General features: G+C 44.1%; 1 protein-coding gene across 1 annotated transcript in view; it reads right to left on the bottom strand.

Annotated features, from left to right (window-relative positions):
• Positions 1-1,464: 1,464 nt before the first annotated feature.
• The window catches only part of LOC101156593 (ETS domain-containing transcription factor ERF), a 30,271-nt gene continuing 16,620 nt past the window's right edge, over positions 1,465-15,115 (bottom strand). Inside the window, exons 2-5 of the mRNA XM_004074274.4 lie at positions 13,260-13,494; positions 6,807-6,919; positions 4,932-5,824; positions 1,465-4,846 (exon numbers count right to left, since the gene is read on the bottom strand). Of these exons, the coding sequence (XP_004074322.1) occupies positions 4,217-4,846; positions 4,932-5,824; positions 6,807-6,919; positions 13,260-13,494 (1,871 nt within the window). The 3' untranslated portion in view covers positions 1,465-4,216. The remainder of the gene's footprint in view (positions 4,847-4,931; positions 5,825-6,806; positions 6,920-13,259; positions 13,495-15,115) is intronic.

Raw genomic sequence — 15,115 nt, 5'->3', positions numbered from 1 at the left:
CCGCATGCGTCTCTCTGGGGTTCCAGAGATGAAAGTGAAGTTCTTTCAGTTTCACTGCAGGATAATTAACCCGTCTGTTCTGATCTGGTTTCTGTCCCGGCCTCTGAAGGCCGTGACCTCTGACCTCAGTCGTCAGCCAGAGAACAATTCCTCTCTGCTGGAGGCGAGGGGCTGGTCAGTCAGCCTTTTCATGCAGCCCGCTGCCCTGAGGGGAGTGGAGGCCGCCTCACGCTTCAGTCTGACACAAAGGAGACCAGAAATGAGGAGGACGGCGCTGAAATGAGGAACTGTTTAACACGGAGGATACAACGGCTCTGATCATCCTTATTCTGGAGGATTCAGTGACTCATGTTTACTGCTAAAAGATTTCATTTGTACTTAAATTAAATATTGATTTTTAATTTAATAATTGTCAGGGTTTATACACAACTTGATATTGTTCCACTTTATATTCTAAAAATAAATCTAACTTAAATGAGTCTCAACACCCCCCACCCCTTTCAAAAACGTGAACCTTCAGGAAAGGTTGCTGTATTCATCATTTCCATCCCAACTTCCAGCTTCAGATGGCAAATGGATGTTTAAAAGAAAAAAACAACTTTGAATTTCAGATAATTGCACAGCAAAAGTTCAGAGCCCCAAAAGATATGTAGTCGTCTTTTATTTGGACCGAAATTCAACTGGAAGGCTTAAGTTCCTCGTTTTTCAGACTGGTGTTACCTTAAATGCTGGTTTAAACTTTCTATGCAAACAATCTGTAGGCAAACGTTTACAACATTGGCCTCGCACAACGTTTTAGTACCACTATCTGACACCAGAGGGAGCCAAAGCTTCAGAGAGTGCGACTCTGCTTCTTCAGGAAGCTCAACTGCAGCTCCTTTTGGACACATTTTGGTTCAAACTAATGAAAGTTTTTAGAACAAGAAAAGCTGTTTGGGTCCTAAATTGTAATATGAAGACTTGCTTTCTACTTTAAACTAAATGGATTGGTTTCAGCAGTCAGATCTGTTCCCTTAATAATTAACTTCCATTATTTGGGTCTAAATGTCGACTAAAAAAAGAATCTTTAGTTGTAGGGAATCCTTGAAAAGTTTCTGTGAAATTCTTCAGTGTGAGATTCTTTTACAATACAAACAATCCTGGAAAAGATTGTTTCCAGTCAACATCATTTGCTCTGTTGGGTATTTTGAATGAACTGCTGGTTATTTGGTGAATCAGGATGAGGGCTTAAATTTCTATCTAGTCTTGTGAAAACCCATTAATCTGCAAACTGATGATTTATTTTATTTTAAAAGAGACTTTTTGGCTCCAAAATCTGGATCAATGACTATCACAAGTAATCGCAAGACTAGAAAACCACAAAGTCTGAGTGTCAGTCAGGTGGTTGGTTATTAATGTGTTTTTATTTTAGTGTGACGGCCGTTTGCTAAGAGGAAGGAACTTTCAAATCAAGACAGAAAAAGCGACAATTTCCACCTTTTTTTTTAATGAACCCTGATTACTGTTGAATTACAAATGAAGATGAACAGACAGAGAGAAGGAAAACAGAAGAATGGTACAAACTGTCTTCTGGAGTGAGAGCGCACTAAAGGAGTGATCACAAGAGAAGACCAGGAACAGATCAGAGATAGGAGAGGGAGGGGGGGGGGGGACACACATGTCAAATAACAAAACAAGTACAATGTTTTTTTTCTCTCTTACATAATCCTGCATTATGGCAAAAATATATGTACACAAGTTAAAAAAAAGAAAAAAGGCGAAAACCTGTAACCCCCCCAGCTGTATGTAGGCATTACTTGGCCCTCCGTTTTTCTGCAGAAACAATTACAAAATGAACGCGAGAACAAAAATACAAACTGCACCGAAGCCGAGCCGGGCCGGGCCGAGCTCATGAGTGCAAACTGGCACAAGAGATCACAAGAAAGCAGGAATTCAAGGAGAAGAGGCCGGGCCTAATGGAAAAAAAAGTCACGTCAAGAATATCATTACACAGAAACGATAACACAGAAGAATTTTAAAAACACGTCGAGTTTGAAGCCACAACAGGTGAAGGCAGCGCCGGTCGTCTTTTCCTCAGCAGACGGTGAAAACCTGCTCTGATCAGGACCAAACAGCTACATCTGTCTGCTGAAGGAAAAGGAAGATTTAAAGGAGACGGCGATTAATCGGGCGCTTAGAGCATCCAGCCAAGTTAAGGTTTGTGTGCAGAAGGCTCAACCACACACACAAACACACACACAGCCATCGAGATGAGCGTGCTCGGGAAGTCCCTCACTGCTGTTGAGGTTTTGTGATGCCGTTTCCTCTGTGTGTTTGTGTGTGGTGGGTGTAGTTTCTTTGGTTAGGCCATCTACTCTTGAGAGACTGCGGGGGCGGCTGATGTCACCCGTGATGTCATGTTTCCCTTTATTGTAGCCGCAGAAAAGCCACACTCTAACCCCTACAGTGTGTGTGTGTGCTGCACACACCGCGACCCAAAGTCCAGGCGTGTTCCTGCTGAAACCTGTCGTCCTGGCAGGGACTCCACCACCTGGATCCTCGTGAGGTCTGGGTTCAACTACTTTGGGACTTTGGATCGAGCACCAGGAAGGAGCCGAACCCCGCCCAACCACAAACACGGCTGCTTACAATGTAAATAAAAGTGGACCCGGGCCTGCCTCCACCTCGCTCCATCTCGCCCTCGCTCCTCTGAAAGCACGCGTTACATTTATTTTACAATATAAATATAAACTCTGATACTGGTAGCCTTTGTCGGCGTGGCGCGCCGCTCAACACAAGGCGAAGGCTGAATTATACTGCTGACAATAGAATATATACACATCTTTACCGTCAAAAATAGGATTCTCCTGATTTGTATCAAATGACCGTATTGAAATATAACATTTGAATATATAGTTATACTTTTTGTTTGTAAATGATCTGATTTTGTGTTGCACAAAAGCAGAAGGCATGGTGGTTTAGAGTCTAATACATTTAGCTGGGGCTCTCTAATAAAAACACATGTTGGCTTGGAAAAAGGCACAGTCTCTACTACGGTTAAAAACGCACAAATCAAAGCTCATAAAAATAAGTTCTCTTTTTCATGGGAGTAAAGTGAACCTTGAGGCTCCGCATTCGTGACATGACTCCTCGTCTCTTCTAGACTAATCACTTTGCCTCCATCGCTGCTTCTCAAAACATCACATGAACACATTTGGTTATTCAATCCAAAATACAGAAGAAGGCCTTCAGATCACTGCAAACGCTCCTCAATACTGCCCCGTCCTCCAGAGGCAAACACGTCCTTACACAGAAAGAACAACAAAAACAACGGAGGAATGTAAGACCTTTAAGTTTAAGGGGGAAGCGCCCCTCAAAGGTCGTGTGAAGACACTAAAAGGCGGGGCAGCTGGTGTTGCTCTTCTGCCTCAGACTAGAGGACAGTTCTTCCTTCTCCTTGTTCGTAGCTCACCTGTCCATAAAGGATTTTTACGTCTTTATACACTGTAGTGACGGAACTAAAGATGGGGGGGGGGGTTTACCCCCAGTTATGACATGCACACAGAGGCACTTTTGTAATCTCTATCCGGACTGTCTTCAGTAACATCAGGATGGTCCACCCAGGAGCTGGAAACAGGAAGTCCACGTCCCCTCTGCTCAGAAGGCTGGGTTTGCCCACTGGAGGCACACTCCGCCTCCGTGGGGCTCAAACTGAATGAAAGTACAATCCAAGTCTGGTCATCTGTTAGTGTTAAAGTCAAAGCAGATCAAGTGTTCGGCTGAGAAAGCAGAGAAGAGTGTCTGTACAGGGCAGCCATATTTCATGAATAGTCTGTAGCGCCCAGCAGCTGCTCGCTGACAGTACTGACCAACAGATTCTGCTGAAATAGCAAAACCTGAATGATTAAGAGAGGGATTTTTTTCTTTTAGGTTCCCGGAAACTTGTGTCATAAGCAGGAAATTATTTTGTTCGGTAAGTAATTTCAGGAGCGCATGCGGCTGTGAGGTCAGTTAAGGGTGCCAAAAAGCTCCTTTAATTATTGCACAATAAAGTACTTTCCTGCCTATGGCACTCCAGGAACCAAACTCAGGCCCGTTTGCGTCCGTTTCAGCCCTGAAGTTGCACTGAATGAGAACCGGCTACATCGACTGCAGCTGGCAAGAGGTGCCGAGGCTTCGCTCTCTGCCGGAAACACCGGAGAAACCTTCCCGTCTGTTTCCTGGGTGTGAGGGACACTCAGCAGCTGGCGTTCTCCAGAGACAGCTGTGCCGTCGCCCTCTGCAGCTCAGAGCTGGATCTGCGCTGGGTGGGAGCAGGGGGGAGCATCAGCCCCAAGATCCCGTCCCGCCCTCCTCTGTTCTCATCATCCCCCTCTCTCCTCGCAGACTCCTCCTTCTTTCCGTCCACCTCGTCCTCGCCTTCAGCCTTAACTTTCTTGTCCTCTGCTTCATCCCTCTCTCCGTCCGCCTCCATCCTCTGGTCTTCGCTCCAGCGGCGTTTGAAGCGGAGTTTGAGCGGGATGCAGCGTGTGCCTCCGGGGCTGATGGGGGGCTGACACGGCTCGCTCTTCATGGTGGTGATTAGGGTACAGGCTGGGCTGCTCCCGAGTGGGGGAGTGGCGGGGGTTTTGAAGACCTCCTCATCATCGTCGAGGTCGTCATCAGGGTGATTTTGTGGAGGAGGAGCGGCAGAGGAGCAGCTGACACTTCCATTGATGTGGTGGTTGCTGTTCGAGTAAAGATGGCGGCGGCAAGCTGTTGGGGTGCCCATACCACCTTCTTCCTCCTCGTTGTGATGCAGCTCCTCTTCCTCGCTGAGGTCAGTCACCTCTACATCTTCCTCTGACATGTCTGACATGGGCTCCACCTGAAGAGGAAGAACATTTTAAATCGCTGCCTTCATCGTTTCCCTGACTTCAGAAACGGCTCGTTCTGAGCACGCTCAGACTCACCTTGATCTTAGGGGGGCCTCCTGCCATGGCAGAATTGCTCATCTGACCAGAACCCGCAAGTGAGGATGTGTGGAAGGAGGAAGATGCCAGGGAGCTTCCTGCCTCCCTATGCTTGCGCCCGAGGGGAGGGGGCTGCAGCTTGAACTTGAATGGTGACGGATGCTGCTGACCCTCCTCTGTGCCCACCGGATGCTGGCCGAGGGGATGCGAGAGCTGCAAGGCTGGGGCGTGTAGGTGGTGCGCGGCAGCTTTCTCGGGGGTGGGGCGGTGGGGCTGAGGGACGATGATGTTGGGGTAATGCAGGAAAGCTCGGGGGCTGAGGTGGTAGTTGTAGACAGACTGGGTGTGGGCCTGCAAGTAGTGCTTCATGTCCTCCGGGTTGAAGGAGAAGTGGGAGCCCATCATGGGAGATGACAGGGAGGGAGAAGGGGTGTAGGCCAGGTGGGGAGTGGGGGTCATTGACAAAGCTGGGGACAGAGTGGGAGCCAGGAGACTTCCTGGACCAGGCAGTGGGGAGACGGGGAAGGGGGATAAAGATTCTGGGTGAACCCTTGGTGCCGGTCTGTGCAGTCCTGCTGGGTTTTGATTCCCCCCAAAAACCCTGAACAAAGAATCGTGCGGCAGGCGATGGGGGAGCAGACCCCTGAAGGCCCTGTCAGGCCCCCCAGCTCTTTCGTCAGCGCCCGCTGCCTCCTCAAGCTCCGAGGTGGTGGAGGTGCCGTCACTGCAGTCGCTTACCGAGCCGCGGGCCATGCGACGGGCCACGCCGCTGAAGACGCCCGGGCTGCGGAGCTCCTCGCTCGATGAAAGCACCTCTGATGGTGTGGAAGGGGGGAAACGGAAGTGGGTTCCTCCAGTTGGCACAGGTGGGGCGCTCTGGGGGACTCCCCGACCTATCAGGACCAAATCAGAACAATTGTTTACAATAAAATCCAGAGCCGAAGAGCTAAGAAAAACATTTTATTTCATTTTTTTAAGATCTTTGAAGGCATTTTCTTTTCTTTCAGGAATCAGACACACAAAACAGTAAGTTGTGGGTGTGTGTCTGAATTACAAGTTCTTTTTTTTTTTTAACCCTCCTCTTTTCTCTTGTGCCAGGGAGCCTGTGGCACTGCAGCAAATTCTTGGCTTGGGAGCAGATGCCAGAATTAAATGGTGGAAAAGTTGTTCTTGCTGCCATCACAAACATGGGTTGGGTTCCTCTATTTTTCCAGTGCTGCTGAGTGACTGTGTGTGTGTGTGTGCTTCTCCCTCTCTTTTGGAAAAAGCCCGGGTCTCTGCCATGGGTGTCAGAGTGAAGGGGAACTGCATGTGTGTGTGTGTGTGTTAGTCGTGATGAAAGTGTGCGAGCGCCTGGGCTCACAAGCCTATCCAGATTGGCGTGGGCACTTGTGTGTGTAACCATCACATGAAACCATCATATCACAACATGTCAGTGTCTGGGCCACATCACACAGAGGCTATAATTAAAGTTTTGTGCTGCACTTATGTCACCCAGGATCCAGAGCTCCATCAGGGCCGTTTTTACCCTGGGTGGCCGGGACCAGACCCAGACGTCAATTCCGGGAAAGCAGGATAGGGGATACGCTGGGACACGGTGCGCGCTTGTACTAGACACACAGACAGCCTATGAAGTCACGTGCACCCGTCTGACACGTGCCACCTCCATGGAAAACACTCCATACACCAGAACGTCTGCTGTGTACTAAATGCTTTCAAGTGTTCAACTCCACAGATTTTCCCTGCCAGGAATAACTCCAGCTGCAAGGTCTCTGGTTCAGTGCCGCTTCTTCAGGCGTTTGACCCTTTGGGGCTCAACTTTCCATGTCGGTGTGAATGTGTGCAAAACAAAAATTTGTGTGTGTGTGTACATACCAGAGCCCATGTCGATGAAGGGGTAATTGACGAGCACGAGTTTGTTGAAGTTGAACTTGTAGGTGAACCTCTTCCCTTTGGTCTTGTGGAGAATCCTCTTGTTGTAGTAGTATCTGCAGAGATACACAGGATAATGTGATCTTCCAGCAGGTGAGTAAAAGAAAAACTGGAAGAAAAAACAACAACAGAAGTTGTGGATTTCCAGGGAAGACTGGACAAGAGACGGCTACAGGAGAGAGGCGGTGAGAGAAAAGGTTATAAAACTGTTGGAATCAGCTCCAGAGAGTCAACAACATTAAAATGTTCATTTATCATCCCCTCTGTGCTGAGTGAGAGTGGTCTCCTCCCATTAAAAATGCCTTACTTCTGGGCCCTATTGAAACTCAATTCAGTTGCCATTTTTTTGAGATGCGGATGGCCCAATGTTGAAGCCAGACAACTAAACAGTGACTGGTCTGAGCCAATGTTTCTATTTCTCAATTTCTCTTAGAGTGAGTGGTAACTACCCAGGCTGGAATTTCTCCAGAAAATCTGTTTGAAAAGAAAAAGTCTGTATTATGAGGAAAAGATGATCAGAAATCTGCTTCCATCTGTCTGCAGCATATAAGCTGAAAACGGCTTCCCCAGTTTGGTTCTGCTTCATGGTTCCACCAGCTGGTTTCTCAGAGATCTTAGAGCTTTTTTTGGTTAGTGAAACAGTAGATCAGACAGGTATTTTGGTCCCAAACCATTACATGATTTATAAACTAGCAACAGTCCTTTCAAATTGGTCCTATTTTTAACTGGTAGTGAATGGGGCTGACCAGAGCGATGTGGTCACTTCTTTTGGTTTTGGGTTTTGGCAGTAGCCATTTGAATGAGCATGTATGTAGTACATCGTTTTCTTGGTTGATGCTGCCTTTTTATTTTATTTTATACAAAGAAATACATCTGCGTGCTCCAAATAAAGAAAAACTCCAAACCACACAAAGTCTATGTAAATGAAGGCTTTCTCTGAACCAGCACATACATGTTTTTCACACCATTTAAAGCTTTTTCTGCCATCATTTTTCATTTTCAACACAAAAGGTCTGAAGCGCAGTCACTAATTCATTATTCCACACACATTCCAGACTCCACGTTTGGACAGGTTAGGGGCGGGAATGAGGACAGTTCTCATCGTAGAGTCGACCTTAAAGTAAGTTTCTCCTGAAAGTAAAGTTTGCCATATTTCAACCTTAAATTTCAGAACACAGAGTGGTGTAAACTCCAGATTACATTATTAATTCCTTTTGAAACTAACATTAACGAAGTAAAAGACAGCTTTGAAACACAAGAATAAAAGCTTGAAGTTTCTGATTTTCTTGGCCATTTCCTTTTTCAAAACAGTCATTTTTGCTTAGGACAAACGTGAAAGACTGTTTGACATTGTTTAAAACGAAACAAAAAAGGATGGATAAATGGCTCACATGATGAAGACGAATTGAAGAAACCTGGAACAGCCATTCAGCCTGTCCAGGTGGCTCCATTAGAAGCAGAGTTAGTCACCATCCGTTCACAGACTGATGTAGAAAAGAGCCGCCGACGGCTCACGTAAACCACTACCAAACGCCTGTCTGTGACTCAACAACCAATGCATTCAGATTTCTTGATAGAAAACTAACAAATAATCTCATTCAGCTGTGACTAGCTGCTTCATTGTGAAAATATAATATGCATCATTTCCAGGACCATTAAGTGCAGGAGAGCTCTGAGCACATCTGGACAAAAGAGGAGAGATTTTCCTGAAGTTGTAAATGAGCTTCCTGCTGAATACTTCTGACTGAGAAGCTCTCCAGCAGCAGAAGAGGCTGCATATAAAACCATACAGCAGATAAAAGCTGAGTCGTGCCGCTTTTGTAACTGCTCATAATTCATTGATCAATTCTTCTCCGCTAATCCGACTCTCAGGATCGATTGCATGTAGCAGCACATGTAACATCCACAGGTGCTCCAAACATGGATAACATGAAGACAAACATTTATGGGAACAGCGTTTTTGCCGGAAGTCAACTTGACTAAGGCACTGTGTGCGTCATTCACGACATGGTGGGCTGGACACAACTGGAACACAACACTGGTCATTCGAGGGTTGCACAACGGAGAAGAAAACAGAGAGAAGTGGAAGGCCGTCCACTGCTGGATGAGTAAAAGCTCTACCATGACAGACGTGAACACGACCCACTCTTCAGAGGAAGAACACACATAAACAGCGTGCACAAAGGAAAATCATCTTGAAACTTCAGACCAAAGAGTTTTTTTATATCAAGTAAGGACATACAGTGGAACCAAGATATTGACTACAAGTGTAGTATTTAAGTATTCCTTACAGAGTAACTGCACAAACACTTCCTGTACTGAGACTTTGTGAACTTCTTTTCATCTTATTAACATTAAACAGAGAATGGCCTCTTTCTGGGTGTGTATTCTTTATATTTTAATCATTTCCACTGTTGTTGTTGTTGTTGTGGGTTACTCTTACCAATGCATATTATAGACTCTATAATATATAATAATATAGAGTTTTCCACTCTGGTGCTTCGGTGGGTCTCTCAGTTTGGAGGCATCTCATATGTAGCTAAAATCAATGAGTCTGTGTTGAATAATGTCCCTGTCAGGCTGCAAAAACTAGTTTGAAACCTCTTGAAATCATTGTTCATTTTCAGTGTTATGCTAGGAAGGACACTCCGTTTCTTACAAATGATAGGTTTTTAAGACTATTTTTAAAAGTGTTAAGTATTTTGCTAATCAAGCTCGTCACAAGGAGCTCTGGGGAAAAAAATGAGTTTCCCAAACCCTCCTTTAAACCCCAAATGGATATATAGATTTATTTGATTTGTTAAATATTTCAAGCTGTCATGAAATTGTTTTAGCACGTTTAACTTAACCATTTATCACAGTTTTTCACAGTCTTTTGCGATATGGGTATTGCACAGCCGGATATCACGATAACTATAAATTTGCGATATATTGTGCAGGCCTACCAGGAAGTTAGATTAGATCACTTAAATTGACCTCTGCTTGCCTGTCATGTCAAACAACTAACATCACTACAATGAATCCTTCTTTAAGGTAAATCCTCTCATTTTACTAGTAAATTGTTCCATCAAGATTTGCATAATTTTAGCCTTCAGCTGTCTTGTTGACAGCGTGCTTCCTGTCAATAAGCCAGGAGCAACAGCTTGCTGAGGTCTGCAAAAGCTCTGAACTGTTGACTTATTTGCATATTTAGATTTGCGCTGGTATTTGTCATGATCGAGTGATTCACTGACCATCATATTTTTCTTCTACTTCAGCACACATATTCATGCAACCTTGGGAGTAAAACTTTTAATTCTGCAGATAAATGAGAGTGAATCTTAAAGTTCTGCTAAATGCATGATAGAATCGCTTTTTCTAAAAGGTGACGACGGGGCTGCGTTCGAGTGTGTGGGCCAACAATCTCAGAGCTGTAAAGCAAAAGCCTCCAAGAGTGAAAAAAAAAGTTCATGAGTGTGATAGATGGATGCCTCTTTGAACACGTCTGGGAAACGGCTAGGCACATACTTGCGAAATGAACGCACACGCACACACATGAGTTAAGTCAACATGAAACACACTAGCACCCTCACACCCTCCTAACATCATCCAAACTTCCTCCAGATCAACTAGAACGAACTTCTGGCTGTTTAGACTCTTTACGTTTCTGGTTCAAACACACACATTAAAAAGCTAAAACAAAATCGACACACACTCCTAACACATGAGTGCACACATGTGTGCGAACTGACTTCAAAGGCACAGAAGCATCAATCAAAGATCAGGAGAACTTTCTTCTGAAGGAAAGTCGTTGCAATTAATTAACAACTTGTTGCTCATATAAAAGGTTTCTAGAAAAACCACAATAGAGAAATGAAGGACAGGGTCTGGTTTCAGCTCGTCTTAGATGTGAAAGGGTCTCTGAGATCAGAGAAGAAAACATTCTTGTTTTAGCACATTAAATGTTGACAAACTGATGAACCTCCAAAGGCTTGAAATATTTGAAAGACCAAAGTGGAGAGTTGTAGATGATTATTAGCTGGGTTTAAACATTTTGGGGTCACAACTAATAATAATAACTACCACAACATTAAGCCTGAGTCACATTTCCCCATATGGGCGTCGACCTCTACAGGTGTTGTGAGTTTTTTTGGGTGTTCGGCCTCGTGGAGGGTTTTAGATGAGAGCGGCTGCACATTAAAGAGAGTCTTGCAGTTCCCCGGGGCTCGTGCAGCCACCTCAATGGATGTCAAGGAAATGGAACCAACTCAGGGACTTTGGCTAGCAGCTGACAGGGGGTCACTTTGAGGGTGTTCCTTCCTCAGAGCGAGATCCACAAGCGAAGCAAGCCCGGAAAGCTTAACTTAAGAGTCATGATTTCATTTAGGGTTGGAGTTTAATTAAAGAAACAGTACAAATTTTAGATCGCTTCTGATTGAGAGTTCTGGTCTTCCATTTCTCACTCGGTAACTTTTTTACCACAAATGTCAGGCGCAAAGTCAGGTCCAGCTGACGGGAGAGAGAAGTCAGCGCTCAGAGCCACTCCTGCCACATATCCGCTCATTTTATCAACGACAAAAAAAAACAAAAAACATCACAATACTTAGAGCTACAGAATAATATTGAGACTAAATGAATCCACGATGTCACTTTGATCCTCAATTTATGGCGTACAATTACATTGAAGCTTTGATGTGTAAGTAATGTAAAGATCTTGTGAATCGCGACTCACGAGACTTGAGTTGTGGCTCACAATGCGAGTCAGGTGACCCACCACGTGTTATACCTACTTCACTGTTTCTTACCCTTATGTGTTGTAGAAGTGTTGGCTACGACATGTGTGCCGCAGCACACCCACAGAAATTAATGTGCATGAACATGTAAATAACTTCTTAATACTCCATTCAGAACAATAGGATATTTTTACGTAGTTTAGTTTAAATGTATTTAAATTGTTACATTTGAGATTTTCTTCTAATTAAAATTACTAATCAATCAAACACTAGATTTCTTAAAATAAAAGTGCATCATCTGTTTCTATGTCTATGATAGGATCTGAATAGATAAAAAAAATGCTGTTTTAGCAGGTTATGTTGATCAAACAGACAAGGCAGATGGACTGGAGGAGGGCTGACATAGAACAAGGTGTCGAGTCTTTTAGTGTGTGTGCATCAGCGTGATCAAGCGTGTGTGCGCGTTGACATATCGCTGTCACTAGTCATCGCCATGGCAGATGAGAACCTCCGCATGCTTTCAACCCAGGAGGCGACAGCGACGACTATGTGTCGTCCGTGTTGCGTGCGAGACTGAACATTTGTGTGAAGAACAGGGAAACAGCCAGGTGGCTAAAAAAAACTGCACCATCTCGTGTGCTCCACGGGGGGCTGAAGCTGTACATTTCTAGACTAGCCGTCACCATGGAGTTTAAGGATGTAGAGCAGATGCACGCGTCGAAATAAACCAGATGCTTTTCCCCCCCAAACACTAGCAGCTGGGTTTAGCATCACTGATCATTACTGATCTTACAATCAAATCCTTAAAAGATAAGATCAAATGCGCAAAACCAACAGTAAAAGTTTTTAACTTAACCATTTTAGGAAGATAATAACTAGAATTAAGATAAAAATGGTCTTTTCTGGGTTAAGCAGTCTGCTGAGTTTCTTTGTTCGTTTTCTACACCTTTAACTTGTTCAACATTTTGGTGTTTTCTAAATAAGAGTAAGTTTGTTTGAAAATGTTGCAAACAAACCGTGTTACATTTTTTTAAAGGATGTTGCATAAAAAACACAGGTGATGCGAGGAAGAGTGTGGCAGCCATGTCTAAGCAGGGCTGTTTTCGGCTGTGATGATGAAAGGCCTCTATTCTGAGGGAGGAGGGTAAACCATCATGGGTGGGCGGCAAGTGTCATGATACTGACAGCTCCTTCCTGCAAGTGCTGATGAAAATGTCATAAATTGATGCTAAACTGCAGCTGGCAGCCCTCAGTTTAGTCCTCGCCAGCCTCTGTGGAGCATCTCCACCTGCTGCTGCTGAAATGTGCATTAGCCCATGGTGTTCACACTGGACAAACAGGGAGAGTCTTCTTCTTTTTCTGCTGTTTTATGTCCACCACCTACAGTTAGAAGAGGCTTGGTGCAAAAGGTCGAAGAGGTGCAAATTTCTTGCTCCAGACTTTTTCTTTCACAGCTCGATTCCGAGCACATACTGCCATTACTAGTTTTTCCTCCACAATCAATGTTCAAACTGATGTCACTTTTGTGAATTAAAAGGGAAGCCATCCATACGTTACTACAAAATCTGAGCTACGAGTGAAAGAGAAAGCCAGAAACACTCATTTATGCGTTTTTACATAAACCTTTCATTGGAAATGGCCACTTCCAATTGCAGAGGGCGGTGTGAATGGTCTTGACCCTCACCTTAGTGCTCGGCTGAGCTTGTCATAGTTCATCTGAGGTTTGCACTTCCTGGCCCCCCACAAGCGAGCCACCTCGTCTGGATCTTTGATGACAAACTCGCCGTAATCTCCCTGCCAGGCAATGACATCGTGGTACTCCTCCTTCCTCAGGAGCTCCAGGATGAAGTGCCACAGCTGGATCTGCCGGGAGCCTGGGCTGGACTCTGGTTTATAAGCCCACTCTGGGAAGGCAAACCCTGCGGTTAGGAAACAAAACGGTCAACAAAACGGTTGTAACAAAATCTAAAACAAAAGATTTACCGCTTCCACTTGAGTTTCACTTTGCCTGTTTTGTGTTAGAAACAAAAGGCTCTGGTGAAAACTTACAGGATTTTATTTTAGTGTAAACAAGGACATTTTTTATGACACAAAACTGTAATGGGTTACCAAAGGAGGTCCAAGAAATTAGATTAAACCAGAATTTAGAACACAATTCTTTCTTTTCTTTTTGATTTTAGCAGCTGATGATCCTTTTGGTTCGAGCTGTTCCCACAGTCAGCAGTCATATCATGCTATCCCCCCTATCAGCATCAAAGCAGGAAAATCAGCTCTGTTTTAACAGATTATCAGGCCTTGAAATATGCACAGACAAAATACAAGATATGCTTTTATACCTACAATCAAAGCACACACTCAGAAACGCACACAGACTATTATGCAAAAGATAAAAGTATAGGCTTTGTGTTGTAAAGCAGTGGGTGGCAGTAAAAGACTCAACACTACTTCAGGAGAAGGCCAGGCTGAAAGGCTGACTAGCAAAGGCACGGTGACACACACATACATCTTATTAGGACCAGATGTGCCTTGGCAAACAGGCTGAGAAAACTGAGGGCGGGAAACATATGGGCACAATATAACATCGCTGAATTTTGTGTGTTCACCAAACTGCGATTAAGAAGCATACTAGCCTAAATAACTAGGGTATAATTGGTTTCCCACACTCTAAACTTCGCCATATCTGCAGAAAAGTGACTATAACGACACAGTTAATGAGAGATTAAAACAGTTTGAGAGTTGGCTTTCAAGATCTAAGTTCAGTTAGACTGCTTTACATGCCACAATATGCCATTCAGACACCAGATTGTATAATTGTATCTGAAAACAGCATCAGATGCAACCAATACAGGTACAGATTTGAGCAGAAAGTTTCTTATTTTTACATGTTTTACATTACATTAGGAAATTGCTTTGGGGAGGCTCCATAAAAGCCAAAGAACACATCAAAACAAGCAAGAGCAGACTATCCTAATGAAAAACAGAAATGAGAAAACAAAAAGTATGAGGGGGGACTTCCCCTGAAGGTTTCAAAAGACACACCTGGTAATTAAATGAGATATAGAACAGCACACATGTTCCCATTTCTATGGTGTGTGTCTGATTGCTTTATAAAAACTGTTGCACATGGTCCACATAGAGTGAACGAGGATGACTAAAACGCTCTTGCTCCATCTATGTAGATAGATATTTTTCAAAAAGGCAGCTTCTCTGACAGTTCGAAACACACTAAAATGAACATGTGCTTCTTCTTATCCTGATACATATTACACTTTATTAGCAGGTGTAAACAAAACCTAAGTGAACCATGGAAAAACCTAACCTGGCAGGGAATTGTGATACCAAAGTTCAATATGAAACGTGCAGATCTGTGTTGTCTCACTGCAACATGGCGTGATCTGTTGTGGTTGCATCAGCAGCGAGTCTTAGCAAGAAATATGCAACCGAGTAAGTTCATCTGGCTATAAAAAATATTTTCTTTTAAACTCAGAAAAATGAGACCACACAGAAATAAGTGTATAGTCTTTTTCTGTGAGGCAGAAT

Source organism: Oryzias latipes, chromosome 11 (genome assembly GCF_002234675.1).
Source record: "Oryzias latipes chromosome 11, ASM223467v1".
In the NCBI taxonomy this organism is placed as follows: domain Eukaryota; kingdom Metazoa; phylum Chordata; class Actinopteri; order Beloniformes; family Adrianichthyidae; genus Oryzias; species Oryzias latipes.
The sequence above is the reverse complement of the archived record's forward strand: the minus strand, read 5'-3'. Positions and strand labels throughout refer to the sequence as shown.